Genomic DNA, 14,319 nt, shown 5'->3' on the forward strand with positions numbered 1-14,319 from the left:
TGGTAAGCAAAATAAAGTTTTTTTTTTCTGTAGCATTTTAACTTTTTTCCTCCAGTTGAAATAAGTAGCATTCTTTACACTGCAACATTCCCCTCGAGTTTACAGGTGTAATTAATCACATGAACTATGCACCAGTTCCACGAAGTATGACAAACAACAAAGTCTCCAATTACTTTTGGGAGTTTTAAATATTTTATCTAATACAGTGGTTCTGAACCTTTTTTCTCCAAGGCCCCCTATTGTCCAAAACATCATTCAACTGCCCCATGACTTTTTCTGTTATTTTTAGATTATTGGATAAGGATTTTACGATTGTTTAAAAAATTAAAATGTTTTTGAGGGGATGAATTAAAATTGATGTTTGGCCCATTTTAAATCCTTTGAAGTCATTTTGAAGCCCCCTAGTGGGTCCCAGACCTCCGGTTGAAAACCACTGATAATGCAGTGGCATTCGTACATTTTAAGTGTTTTGTAAAACACCTTAAAGTGTCCAAATACAATTAGAAGCTGCTGTAATATCGTGTAAAATAAGTAGATACAAAGAAGTTCAGCAGAGCTTTTACATATATTCTGAGGGTTTATTTTCGTCTGAATCATCTCCATGCTTTTCTTCCATTCTCAGGGTAATCCAGAATGAACAGGGCTGTGGCCACCTGCTGGATATTTCTCTTGCTTTCAGCATTCCTGTACGATCAGGTGATATCCAAAGGTGGCAGGGGAGGAGCCAGGGGTTCAGCGCGGGGCAGTGCCCGAGGAGGCCGGACGTCCCGCACCCGAGGCTCTCCCGCTGTGAGGGTGGCAGGGGCAGCGGCGGCCGGGGCTGTGGTGGCGCTGGGAGCCGGAGGATGGTACGCGTCGGCCCAGCGTCGACCGGATGACAGCTCAGAGCATGGAGATGATTACTACAGTAACAAAACAGACTGGGAGCTTTACCTCGCCAGGACATCAAATGCAATAGTGCACGACTCCACTACTACTAGATTTTCTGCTTTGCTCTTACCAATAAACTTTGTGATGTACTTTGCCCCTTGAGGCAGTTTAAGACAGTTTGGCACAGCTTAATAAGCTGCTTATGTATGTTACTGTGCAACACCGATGTTTAATAATGTGTACTTTAATGCACAACAAAGCAGATATAAAGACGAAAGAAAGATTTAAAACCTCTCTATTTAGTTTAGTAGACATATAGGATTCTGAAAGGTTAGTTTGCTTCAACAGAAGCATTAGTATCTATACAACTATAGACTACTTAAAGGTCCTATGACATGCTGCTTTTTGGATGCTTTTATATAGGCCTAAGTGGTCCCTAGTACTGTATCTGAAGTCTCTTTCCCGAAATTCAGCCTTGGTGCAGAATTTCAGCCACTACGAGCCAGTCCCACAATGCTGGTTACATCATGTACTGGATGGCAAAAATACTGTGTTAATGTTGTGCTGCTGCACTGTTGGTGAAACTCCACTGTTCTTGAGATTTACGTGAACCTTTTTATGAACCTTGTCTGTTTAATAATATTTATGTTCACATTTAATTGTACGTAGATTGAAGAGGTGTGCTGTAACACATTTAGAATAAGAAAACAGTATTTCTAGCTGTACCTGTACTTCCATTGCTTCGGGTGTGAAAACGTCCTCTTTTTAAATTATTTATAAATAATTTGATGGATTTAAACAATTTTGTATTTCTAGTAGATTTTTGATAACCCACAAAAAATGTGAATGCAGTATATATTAAGTGCACGTGTGTTTAAAAACGCAAAGAAATTAAAGATGTTTTATATATATATATATATATATATAAAACAGTACACAAGCTCTCTTTGCCAGCTGTTGTTAGATATATTTAACAAATTATAATTTTAAACATCAAAGCAATTACATGCCAAATATTTAATTAAAATGAATATATTAATTTAGGAAAAAACAGATGACGCAGTTTTGTGAAAGTAGATAATCAACTTGCTCTAAGTAGTTTTGTGCTGCCATTTGATTGTTGGGTTGAAATATTTGGTTTTCACATACAAGATACCAATGCTGTTTAAATAATAGTTTATTGTATCTTCAATTGCAGTAAAGAAAAAAAAATACATTCAATGCACCTTTTCTGATAAGTACACAATAAAAACAAGACGTGCACCAAACACCCTGGTCACCACCTTTTAATTAAAACATTACAATAAGTGCTTTTTTTATGTGCTCGGTGTCCAGTCTTGGACATACATACAGTAAGGTCAAGCTTTTTTTTCCAATAATTGCAAATCAGCTATTTAAACACTATTAATCAAGCATAACTTTCCCAAGTTCTCCTTTGCGAAATACTCGGATGAAATCATAGGCTGCTGCACTGTAGTCTGGTAACTGGACAGTGATGTTGCCTAAACAGTTGATGTGTTATTGGTTAAATATGGTCAATGATTTATCAAATATCATATTTTAAAAAGTTGAAGTAAGGTTGATTTGTGTGAAATCACTAAAATGAAAACTGAGTGGCTTGAATGAATGAACTCACCAACTCCAGTGATGGCCTTCACACGCTTGGTCTTGCCGAGCTTCACCGCTATACACTTCAACACATGCTGAATATCATCGCTAGGCTCTTCAAGATTGTACTTTTCAACGTAACTACATTACAAATTGTCACAACCAATATTGATTATTCTACTGTACATTCAGCTTCATAAAACACAACAAATCATTGCTTAGTGCTTGTAGACTGTCGCAAAACTCGCTAAGAATTCCATCGCAAAACCTACCTAAATCTTTCCCGTCTGTTCAGTGAAAAAAGCAGATAATCTGCAATGACATCCTCACCAACTAAATGGTCCAAAATGGTACCTGTTTGTAAAGGAGACAACTTCATCACCTTACAATAAAAACAACATGACAACAACTATACATTAAGATTATTTCCCAGAAATTTGTGGACTTACCGCATAAAGCAAGTTTCATTCCTGTCTCTATGTTCTCTATTCTAGGTGGCAGGACCCCTGGGGTGTCCAGTAAATGAATTATGGGTCTCTCACAAACCTAGTAAAACAAAATTTAATCTACAGCTATGTTTAAACAAATCAATCCAACTGAATCCACCAAATGATTATAATTAATACCTGAATTTTTGTCAGGACAGCTTTTGTAATTCCTGGTTCACCTCCTACTTTTGAAGCTTTGCCTGACAGCAAGAAGAATATCTAACCTTTAGGCCTTATGTTTGTTTGTTTGTTAAAATCAACTGACTGCAAGAAGCAAAAGGCCTAAAATAAATACCTTTTTTCAAATATGTTCTTCTTACAGCATTAATCAGTGATGATTTTCCCACATTTGGCACACCAATGACCATCAGGCAGTAACTTCTGCCCTACACAGATGAATAAGAAAGTCAGAAAACTTTATAGCAAAATATAAGCTACTGAAATAGTTGAAACTTACCTCTTCTCTATGAAAACGTGACCCACTTTCTATCAACTCTGTCACAAGAGGAACAATCTGGAACATCAGACATTGAAAGACAGAATGTTGAAAATAATAATGTGCTAGGTTTTCCAGTCTTTTATTTAGAAATATCTGATGACACTGCTCACCCTTTTTACATTCTCATCTCGTTGTCTTAAACAGTCTGTAAATAAAACATTCCTCACACCTTCTCGGTCAAGCTGCTTCAGAATACTCTGGTGAAATAAAAAACCCTGTTAAATCCTGTTTTTATTAGCACATCATTTAAGTACTTTCCGTTTTTGCATTTACTAAGACAGTTTAAATTTAAAGCAATAATGAAATGCATAAGATTATAAGACCTGCTTTTTTGACGTGTCTGCCAGATCCAGCTTGTTCAGTAGAAGTATGTGTGGCCGGACATCAAGACTCTCTTGAAATGAGGGATTTCTTCCAGAAAAGGGTATGTTGGCAAGTTAAAGAAGGTCTTAGAAAAATAATGAGGTTTAATCATTCAAAATGTCCATTCTCTGCAATAAAAAGGATATTCTAGCATCATGGATCTCTATAATGCAATCAACCTTCCTTAGACTGGCTCTCATCTGCTTGAGTCCTAAAAAAAGAAAAGGTCACAATGGTGAGCATATTTCTGTAGGACAAAATTAAGTATTAAACTTAGATTCTAAAGACACATGGAAATAGATGTAGACACCTACAGTACATGTTTAGATTGGCCCAAATTAGATAAACAACGAAAGAATGCTGAAAGATTAAAACACACTCAAAGAACACTAAATTATACAGATTTAGTGGTTTTTAGTATTTGGCACGCACCTTTAGCCATATGTCCAGGGAACCAATGCGCCACCTCTCGATCACCAAAATCAAACACTTTCCTAAACTTGGCAGCATTGAGTAAAGAATGATAAATCCTCATCGTAGCCGCTCGTTCGGTCTGAATACAGAATGAATTTGCTCAATCAAGACCGCTACTTGCTAACAAAATCGTCTAAACAGAGACCTCCTAACAAACTAGCAAATATCACTCTCCTACAGATGCCGTACTTCTTCTGTGCTGTAACTGTACAGGAAGAAACTCAATCATCGCCACCTACAGGATCGGCAGGGGAACTAGTGACAGCTGAGTGAGCAAAACCGCACAGACAGATTCTTCTTCTTCTTCTTTTGGTTTTATGGCGGGTTGCGAACCAACTTCAGACAGATTCTGTTATTGCAGGCAGGGTTTAAGTTGGGCCGGGGCCGTCCGGGGCTGAGCCCTGGCACATATAGACTCCAGGGCTCGACATTAACGCCAGACAAGTAACACGATTAAAACATCAGTAACCAAAAATAACTATGTAAACACCAAAACGCAAGTACTATTCTGATTTTACTACATTTAGAGCAAGTGGCGAATAGTGGATATAGCTACTGTATATAATGCATCTATTGACAGTATAAGGTTGCGCTGCTGAGGTGAAGCTCAAGCCTCTCCAGGAGAAATCAAAACGCGCAACACTAAGAAACTCAGCATCCTGAGGTAAAAATTCAAAATGCCAAGTTTTATATTTAAAATACAGTTAGTTAGGCAACATCACACAACGTTTTCACCATCATGACTGTTTAATAGTTCTATAAATAGTTCAATAAGCAAATTAAGTCACTTACATTTTAGGCGGAAACACACAACGCATCTCACAGCAACCAGCCGACTCATTGCTGATTGATTGCGTGTTTTGAACGAATCGGTTGAGTCAAATTTTCATCAGCCGATGCATAAACATCTGATGAATCTGCCGTTTGAACGAATCGTTTGAATTAACGACTCAATGACTCACTCATTAAACGCTCACTACTGGCACTGGCGTTTTAATTTCGTTGAAAAGCATAATTTCCACCATAATTTCTTGCTTGTATATTCAAAAATATTTAAAATAATCTCATAATATTATTTAATGCAGTTGTATATTTCAGTGTAAATGATTTAATTTGATAAAGTATAGATAATCACATTATTATAATTGAATTTATAGCCTAGATGTTAAGGATTACAAAGGGGGGTTACATCTGACACTCCCACATACAGATTTAATTGATTTCTTTCATAAATTGGAGTGACTGCTCTAAAATATGAAATACCAATGTTTCAGGAGTTTATAACATGCTTATTCGATAACTCTTTTATTTCCTATATGGGTTTATGCATATGCTTTGTTTTTTAAGTTTAACTGTTTTTTTCCAAGGCACAGTTAGATTTCAGTGTTTCCTGTCATATGCAAAGATTTGATTTCAAAAACAGTATCATAGCTATTAAACTATTTCTTGTTATGATTTTAAATCTATATTTAACCTCAGAAAGATCTTAAAGTAAGTCTGATTTTGTGGTGGCTGTGCTTCAAAGGGGACATCAGATGCCCTTTTTCCACAAGTTGGTATGATTCTTTAGGGCCTTTTTGAAATGGTCTCAGTGGTCGTGTATAACCACCCTTTTTACCTTGTCAAAAACAGCTCTGTTCACAGCGACTAGTTTCGGTGCATATCTCTTTACATGCTAATGAGCTCTGCTCACCCCGCCCCTCTTTTCTGTGGAAGTGCAAAGTTGATTCGCAAATAATCATAAAATATATAAAGTGTGAGACTTACTTCTTCTGGAGGTGCAGCTGGATCACGAACAATGGGTACTGATCCATCCTTGAGTTTCAACTTTTTAACAAAACCTGCCTTGAATTTGTCCCTCGTTCAGAAAGCAGTCAGGAGTAAATTGATTTGTGCGGACAGGTGTATTTGGTGGCATATTACCATGAAAATCAAAAACTAATCCACGATGTCCTCAGCGGCTCTGATGTTCTTTCTACATCCAACTACAAAACACCTGCATTGCTTACAAGACATTGTTGTCGCTACAGCTACCCTGCTGAGAAAATGACGGACTTCCTACAACTGGCTGAGTGCGGAAATATGCTAATACAGGACAGTACGTCAGCGGTCATGGGAGGGGCCTGAGCAATATGACATCATATTGCTCAGAAAATCAAAATGGCTTGATAATTGAGACTAGGTTTTTGGGGGATACAAAAGGAGTGAATGGATTTTTATTATTGTAGGGTGGTTGTGTCCACACACTGCTAAGACGATATTTTGCATATGAAGATATTTTGCATCCAATGTCCCAGCAAACATGCCCCTTTTGGGGCCCGTGTGGGCCCACTGTGGGCAAAAAAATCTTCCCCTCGCGGGCAGCCCGCTGTGGGCCCCAATACCGGCGTGAAATGCGGGGCACATGTGGGCCCCGCACTATGGGGCCTGGGTGGGGCCCGAGTGGGACAGCCCAAAGTGTGGGCTGGCCCACACAAAGCAGAGTGGGCCCCCAATGGGGCCAATTTTGGGCCTATAACATGCCCACAGGTATGTCCACACTGTGGGCTGGGTGTGGACACAGTGGGGAGAGTATGGGCTGGCTGTGGGCATAATGGGGGAAGTGTGGGTACACTGTGGGCTGGGTGTGGACACCATGGGGAAAGAGGGGGAATACTGTGGGCCAAAATTTGCCCTCTATTTGTCCTAAGTAGCGTCCCAGCTGAAAATGTGTACCTAGGGCCCCAGTAGACCTCACAGTATGCCCACACTTTGGAGGGAAATGTGGACATAAACCTGTGTAGGGCCTTTGCGGCCTTAACAATAACAAAACTTTGTACCTGCAGAATGCTGCAATATTACTATTAATGCACATGCAGAATAATTGCAAATGTTGAAAGTAGAAGAAATAAATTAAGAGTCATACATTTCAAATACTTTTGATGAAGTAATAAATTAAGAGTCATAAATTTCAAATACTTTCATTTATTCACGGCCATGTAAAAAATGCAGAAAATACACTGCTCAAAAGTTTTAAGGGGATTGTATTTTTATTTATTAATGTTTATGCTCTAATAAAGGACCAAAACATGTTGAGCTTTTTAAAAAGTTGCAAAATACATTAAGACAACAAAATGATGATCTCTGTGTGATAATGGGAGGAGATTGGAATTGTACTACTAATTTCTCATTAGACAGAAATGGAGAAGAAACTCACCCACAGTCTAGTCATGCACTTCTCAGTTTAACTAAAGAGTTTGAGTTAATGGACGTGTGGAGGGATAGAAATCAGATGATTAAACGAATAAACGGAATGAACACCAAAATGGTAAAATAATTAAATTTAATTAATTCATGTGCAATTTGAAAGGATATATCACAAGAGATTAACTTACCTCAGAAAACGATCTGAATGGGCTAGTCGGCCGTTATAACCGTTGGTCATTTAAAAACGCGACAAGCAACACTGATAATCAAAATAAAATGTGTGTAATTTAATTCCTATTAATTAATTCACAACCATTTTGACGAATTTTACAAATTTTTTAATAGAAAATTCAGAAATTAACTGAGAAATTAAAAAAAATCTTACCTGGTTGAGCAGAGCTGGGCGGTACAGTTGAAGCCGGAATGACAGCTCATTAACGATGCAGAGTTCCAGCAGTTCCAGCTCTCATTGGCTAGAATTAATCACGTGCTGAAGAGCTGACGCGCCATTTAATGTATTATTATTAAATATTACTTTTTACTTTTTTACTTTCAGAAATATTTAATAAATGATTACACCACTATCCAATACCAGCAATAACAATTCATAAATTAACAAATCAGTCAATGATCTGTTTATTCACATGGTTTTATTTAGTCAAATACATAAATGTTATTTAATAATAGCCTACAACGTATTAGAACAAAAACAATGTATACTATTATAATTTATGTATATTACATCATTTAAATGCAGTGACAAAATAGCACAAATTCATTATATATATATACATACACACACATATATATATATATATGTAGCTCAATATTAGTGTTGTCAAATTATTAATCGTAATTAATCGCATCCAAAATAAAAGTTTTTGTTTACATAATATATATGTGTACTGTGTATGCCTATATTTATTATGAATATATAAATACACACACATACAGTATATATTTCAGAAAAATATGTAATATTGGTATATTAAATATTAAATATTTATATATAATATAAATTATATAAATATATATATATATAATCTTCAATAATCGGCTAAAAACACATCTCTTCCATCTTTATTTGACTCTCAAACTCTAGCACTTTTTATTCTAACTCTATTCTTTAAAAAACAAAACTTGCCCCTTTTAAACTTGCACTCTATTAATTTACTAACTGCTTGTTTTCTTAAAAAAAATTATCAAAATAACTATTTTTATATAAAATTATTTTTGTATTTTATCTATTTATTTTCTTTTTATTTATTATACAATTAACAAAAGGAAAAAAGGCATTGACCCGTTTTATTTGTATACACAAGCATTTACAACCTAAATGGGGACATTCCATAGACTTCTTTGTGTTTCTATATAATTAAATAAATATTATGACCTAACCCTGACAGAAAACATATGGTTGTACCAATAGGGAACTATCTATTGTTAACTGCAAAAATGCTGTTTGAAACATGAGCATGCCAAAATGCATGCCAATGACACGTTTGTGAGATTTACCACTTCATGTGGTTTTTAAATCTTCAGTGGTTATTGTTTCAAGTTGGGTTTGGTTTCATTTGGGTGGGGGAAGGTGTCTTAGTCCCATCTCAAAAGAGGACAGAGATGACCGCAAGAACAAAGTAACTGTTTGCATGCTTGTGAAAAGAACAATAGAATACTGTGATTGGATGACAGCAGTGACCTCTGGTCACATGTTCTTTAGATCTCCCACAGCAACTGGACTTTCACCACTTAGTGAATGTTTTGATATTGATTTGTTTCACACAGAAACTGCCTGGCTGCTACCATAGCAAAGTTTCTATTTGACATGCCCAACATACAAGTCTTTTTTTTCTCCCCCTCCCCAGAGTTCACTAGAGGTCTGAATTGTTTATCATGAATACCATGGTTTTACAGCCATGATGGACAATATTCACATACAAATCTTGCTTTTTCTCTTTCAGTATCACTGGAGCGGTGAGAACTGGGTGCTTCATGTTGTACATGCTCAGAACCAGTGGTTTTAAACAGTCTGTTTGTGATCAGAGCTTCTACTATGGGCCGATAAGCAAGTTTTGGGCTTGTGCTTTTGTGCTGAGCAAGGCCCCAGAGCTAGGTGAGCCTTTTCTTATTCATTTATTTTGGGATAAATCACCATAAATGACCATTCTGTCATCATTTACTCACTCTCATGTTGTACCAAACCTGCATGACATTCTTTTGTGGAATGGAAAAGAAGATACTTTGAATGTTATAATGAAAGTCAGTGGGGTTCAAAACAACACTGGACCTCACTGACTTCTAATGTAAGGACCAAAAAAAAAATCGACCCAATTTTGGGTGCTAAATTGACACAATTTTCATTTTTAGGTTAATTATCTCTTTAATTGTTTGTAATTTTGCCAAATATTTTTGCACTCATATTTGAACCCTTTTTACACACATCCTCACTTTTTCAGGGGACACCATGTTCATCGTCTTGCGGAAGCAGCGGCTGATCTTCCTGCACTGGTATCATCACATTACTGTGCTGGTGTACTCCTGGTATTCCTACAAAGACCAGGTCGCTGGTGGTGGCTGGTTCATGACCATGAATTACACCGTGCACGCGCTCATGTACAGCTACTACGCGGCTCGAGCTGCTGGACTCCGTGTGCCGAAACCCTGTGCCATCATCATCACTTCCTCCCAGATTGCTCAGATGGCCATGGGACTGGCAGTAAGTGCGCTAGTGTACCAATGGATGCAGGATGGGGATTGCCCTTCTTACATAGATAACATAGTGTGGGCTTCACTCATGTATCTCAGCTATCTGCTCCTCTTCTCTTTTTTCTTTTATCAGTCTTATGTGAAGGGTTTAAAACCCACAAGCATCAAAACTGAGTGATATGCAGCCCTGAGGTTTGAATATGAGATTTTATTTCTGATGGTTTACCTTGGTAAAATACATATTTATTTCATGTTTTAAAGCAAGGTGAACAATGAAGATGTGTGTATATATTTTCAAACAACAGCCAGACTGTAAAAGCTATATGAAAAGAACAATAGATTAGGGCAGTTATTTGTATATTATTTTCTAGATGGTATTAGCTGAGCAAAGCGCTTTAAATACAACTCTTGATTTTGCTGTTGAGAATTTAAATGATTTTGAAGAACTTCCAGACATTTTTGGAGGGTGATTTGAATCCTATGGGTCCTCTATGACCCCGCCCCCCCCCAGTCTTACAGGCCACAGTTTCTTATCGTCAAAAGTCCATGTTTACTCTTTGCAGACTTGATAACATGGCCTGAACCCAGCTGAAACATATGGTGTATGTTGTAGCGAGAGCCAAGATCCTTGTAATCTGTGCTCGTAGTCAAAGAACAAGTGAGCAATTTGTCTAAAATTTCTAAAATTCATCCATTCTGTACATGCTCTTCTGGGTGTGTTTTTATTGCTGCATACTAGTTCAGTGTTTCCACCTCATGATGTCACAGAAACGTGAATTATCCGTGCTGGCTGGTTGGACAGGTTCTCAGACATTTAAATTGGCCATTTTTGGCTGGAATTCTCTAGATTCACTGAAGTTACATTATATAAAACCAGCTGAGGAACGATTGATATTCTCTCATTCACCTTTGAATAACACATGGGTAGAGTCGGATTGAAATGGTTCATTCCTGGTTTTGTGGCTGTACTGGATTGGTGCTTGATAGAACAGTTAACCTTTACCTGTCCCTATATTGGTGCTACTTGAGTTGTTACTTGAATCATTAGTAAAATGCACAGTTGTATTTATATATTTCTTGTATATGACACGGTCACATTTGGGACATAATTAATTTTTATGGTTGTGGGGATATTTATTTTTCCATTGAAATGACTATGATAAGGTTTCCATCTTGATCTTTTAAAAAAAATTTGTATTAGCCTATGTGATAGTAGAGAACAATCCTTTGAGAATATTCAGTGGAATTATGCGCTCTAAATTGGTATCATCTGAAATGTTGCTGCTACCATCCAAGATTTTTGTTGTTGTCTGTCCTCTGGTCTCTCCTGTCTGTTCCTGTGAAAGACTGAAAGATTTTGTCTACCTTTGTGTATTTCAGTTTAAAGGATATTTTGATTAAGAGATTTTATGACATTGTCTTAAAGTATGTTGGAGATGGAAGCCAAATAATTACTTTGTTGTATTAACTGCAAAGTTGAATGTAGTGGTACTAGCCTACATTACAAGGCATAGTATACAACTTCTGTATTTAAAAAAAAGAAGAATGTAATGTAATAAAGGAGCCGAATGTAAATATTTATCTCCTGTACAAGTTCTTAGCTGATATGAAGAAATTATGATTGTGTATTTATTTTTGTCATTAAATAAAAGTGTGTGTGTGTGTCATTCTGTTCAATTTTTTTTTTCAGCTGACCGGTTTTCTGAGCTAAGATTACATATTTTACGCATTAACACATACATACTTTTGTTGTTAACAGGAAGTTCACACATTTCCAGCTCTGTGATAGATGTAAACTTAGATAGATGTAAACTTAGATGCAGGTCGGTATCATTTTCATTTTTTCATTTCAATTGGGCCAGTAGAAGAAAGAGCTGCTCTAGTTGAATATGACTCTGGAAGCCTCTTCAGAAATTATTTCTTCATCACATTCTTTAGTAGCCAAATAATTACTTTCTTGTATTAACTGCAAAGTTGAATGTAGTGGTACTAGCCTACATTACAAGGCATAGTATACAACTTCTGTATTTTAAAAAAAGAAGAATGTAATGTAATAAAGGAGCCGAATGTAAATATTTATCTCCTGTACAAGTTCTTAGCTGATATGAAGAAATTATGATTGTGTATTTATTTTTGTCATTAAATAAAAGTGTGTGTGTGTCATTCTGTTCAATTTTTTTTTTCAGCTGACCGGTTTTCTGAGCTAAGATTACATATTTTACGCATTAACACATACATACTTTTGTTGTTAACAGGAAGTTCACACATTTCCAGCTCTGTGATAGATGTAAACTTAGATAGATGTAAACTTAGATGCAGGTCGGTATCATTTTCATTTTTTCATTTCAATTGGGCCAGTAGAAGAAAGAGCTGCTCTAGTTGAATATGACTCTGGAAGCCTCTTCAGAAATTATTTCTTCATCACATTCTTTAGTCTGTGATGTTTTAATATTAAATAACGTGACAAAAACACTCTCTGGAACTGGAAGTATTCTGGGCCCATTTTTCCACTAGCAGACAAAAATGTGGTTAGGCACTAAACAGCCGTACATTGACCCCAGTGTTCTTCATGACTAGCCAGTCAAAAACTTGCCATTAGGCGACACTTCTCATCGCCCCGCTGGAATCATAGGTTAATTGACTTGCTCGAGGGTACAGCAGCGGAGATGCTGTGAAATTGAAATTTTATTAACTCTTTAGTGCCTGGTTGTTCCCTAACACACCACACACATGTATGGCCAGAAATGTTTTGTTTCTTTTGCCAGCTACAGACTCACCCAGTGATGAGAGAACGGAGTGTTGTAGTAATGACATATTGTTGTAGACCAACCAGGACGTTAGCATTACCCTGGTTCACTTGACAGAAACCCCAGGATTTAAATAGATTTTGGATTATTGCAGAAAATAAGCTCTGTGACAAACCAAAGTTTATGATTCTTGCATGTTTTCCTCATGACAATATACACAAATTTAAACATCTTTTGAAGACTTAATACAATCAGAACCCTTACGAAAATTGACCATGGTTTTACAAAAAAAAAAAACATGGTTAATTTTCATAAGGTAAGTAAATATCTAAACATAACTATAAATGACTTCACCGTCACCACCATTATAAAAGCTTCTAATACCCAAGTATCACTGATGTAGCTATTTTATGTCATAGAATAAAACATGAAAATATCTTGAGCGCTTGTTTTTAACCACAGACCTTATATCAGGCATTTAACCAAAAACCTTTTAAAAGCCCACTGACTTGGACGATGAAACCAGAAGTGCTAAAATGCCATCTCATGTCCAAGTTTTGGACTACAAAACACGAAATCCCTGCAGTACTCTATGGACTCAATGTAGGGTGAATTTGGGTAATCTGGGACATTTTTTGCAATTTTGACTTCTGCTATTTATTTCGATATCTATCTAACACATTAGATCAACACATTAGACTTTTCTGAAATCCCTAAGATGTTTTCTAACCACACCAGAAGAAAGAATGTTGATATTATACCCAGAGGAGACATGCCACACCTAATAGTGTTTTTTGTGCCAAAAAAAAATTGTGCCTGAATTTGATAATCTGGGACAGGTCACTTTGTAATCTGGGACATATGTATTAGGTCTAAAAAAAAACTATATTCACCATACTTTATGCATGCCAAACACAATATCACCAATTTTTAAAAAGCATTATGAAAAAAATGACAAGTACAGAAATCTCAGTAAGGAAATGTATATTTCAATATCAAGAAAAATTATTTCTTTCTGTACACAGGATGACCAATCTACTGTGTTAATTAATTTTAATAAATGTAAAACTATTAAAATTGTTTAACATTTGTTTAACATTGTATTAATATACCTATTAGCCAATCTACTATTCCAGGGGTTCTCAAACCTCTCCATGAAGTACCCCCAGCACTGCACATTTTGTATGTCTCCCTATATCTGAAACACCAACTTCAGGTCTTGCAGTCTCCACTAATGAGCTGATGAGTTGAATTAGGTGTGATAGATGAGGGAGACATACAAAACGTGAAGGGCAGGGGTGCGTGTGTTTGTAAACTGGCCTGGGCACAGATCCCCCTCCTGCTCAGTGATTTGAACCGTTGTATATATTGTATATAC

General features: G+C 36.5%; 2 protein-coding genes across 2 annotated transcripts; one reads left to right on the forward strand and one right to left on the reverse strand.

The window, feature by feature from the left end:
* Positions 1 to 2,243: 2,243 nt before the first annotated feature.
* Positions 2,244 to 4,579, reverse strand: LOC107666383 (mitochondrial ribosome-associated GTPase 1). The gene is made up of 11 exons (XM_016457644.1): positions 4,261 to 4,579; positions 3,975 to 4,039; positions 3,789 to 3,893; positions 3,576 to 3,662; positions 3,424 to 3,480; positions 3,262 to 3,352; positions 3,105 to 3,166; positions 2,928 to 3,024; positions 2,751 to 2,832; positions 2,507 to 2,619; positions 2,244 to 2,372 (listed from the first exon to the last, which is right to left on the reverse strand). Exons 1-11 carry the CDS (start codon positions 4,361 to 4,363, stop codon positions 2,275 to 2,277), a joined length of 960 nt encoding a protein of 319 aa, XP_016313130.1. The 5' UTR covers positions 4,364 to 4,579; the 3' UTR covers positions 2,244 to 2,274.
* A 4,868-nt stretch (positions 4,580 to 9,447) lies between these two features.
* On the forward strand, positions 9,448 to 11,440 carry LOC107666569 (elongation of very long chain fatty acids protein 6-like; the record flags this gene model as incomplete). The annotated part of the gene is made up of 2 exons (XM_016457979.1): positions 9,448 to 9,601; positions 9,945 to 11,440. Coding segments are annotated over 2 exons (582 nt in total), but the record flags the coding sequence as incomplete, so codon positions are not given.
* Positions 11,441 to 14,319: the final 2,879 nt, after the last annotated feature.

This window comes from Sinocyclocheilus anshuiensis, unplaced genomic scaffold (genome assembly GCF_001515605.1).
Source record: "Sinocyclocheilus anshuiensis isolate Anshui unplaced genomic scaffold, SAMN03320099.WGS_v1.1 scaffold63, whole genome shotgun sequence".
Taxonomy (NCBI): domain Eukaryota; kingdom Metazoa; phylum Chordata; class Actinopteri; order Cypriniformes; family Cyprinidae; genus Sinocyclocheilus; species Sinocyclocheilus anshuiensis.

What these genes read in the sequence shown, in the direction of transcription:
- LOC107666383 (XM_016457644.1), bottom strand. Translation starts at nt 4,363, where the DNA reads ATGAGGATTTATCATTCTTTACTCAATGCTGCCAAGTTTAGGAAAGTG. An exon ending in AATGAAACTTGCTTTATGCG is followed by an intron (nt 2,833 to 2,927) that starts GTAAGTCCACAA and finishes CTTTACAAACAG; the next exon opens with GTACCATTTTGGACCATTTA. An exon ending in AACAGACGGGAAAGATTTAG is followed by an intron (nt 2,620 to 2,750) that starts GTAGGTTTTGCG and finishes TTTGTAATGTAG; the next exon opens with TTACGTTGAAAAGTACAATC.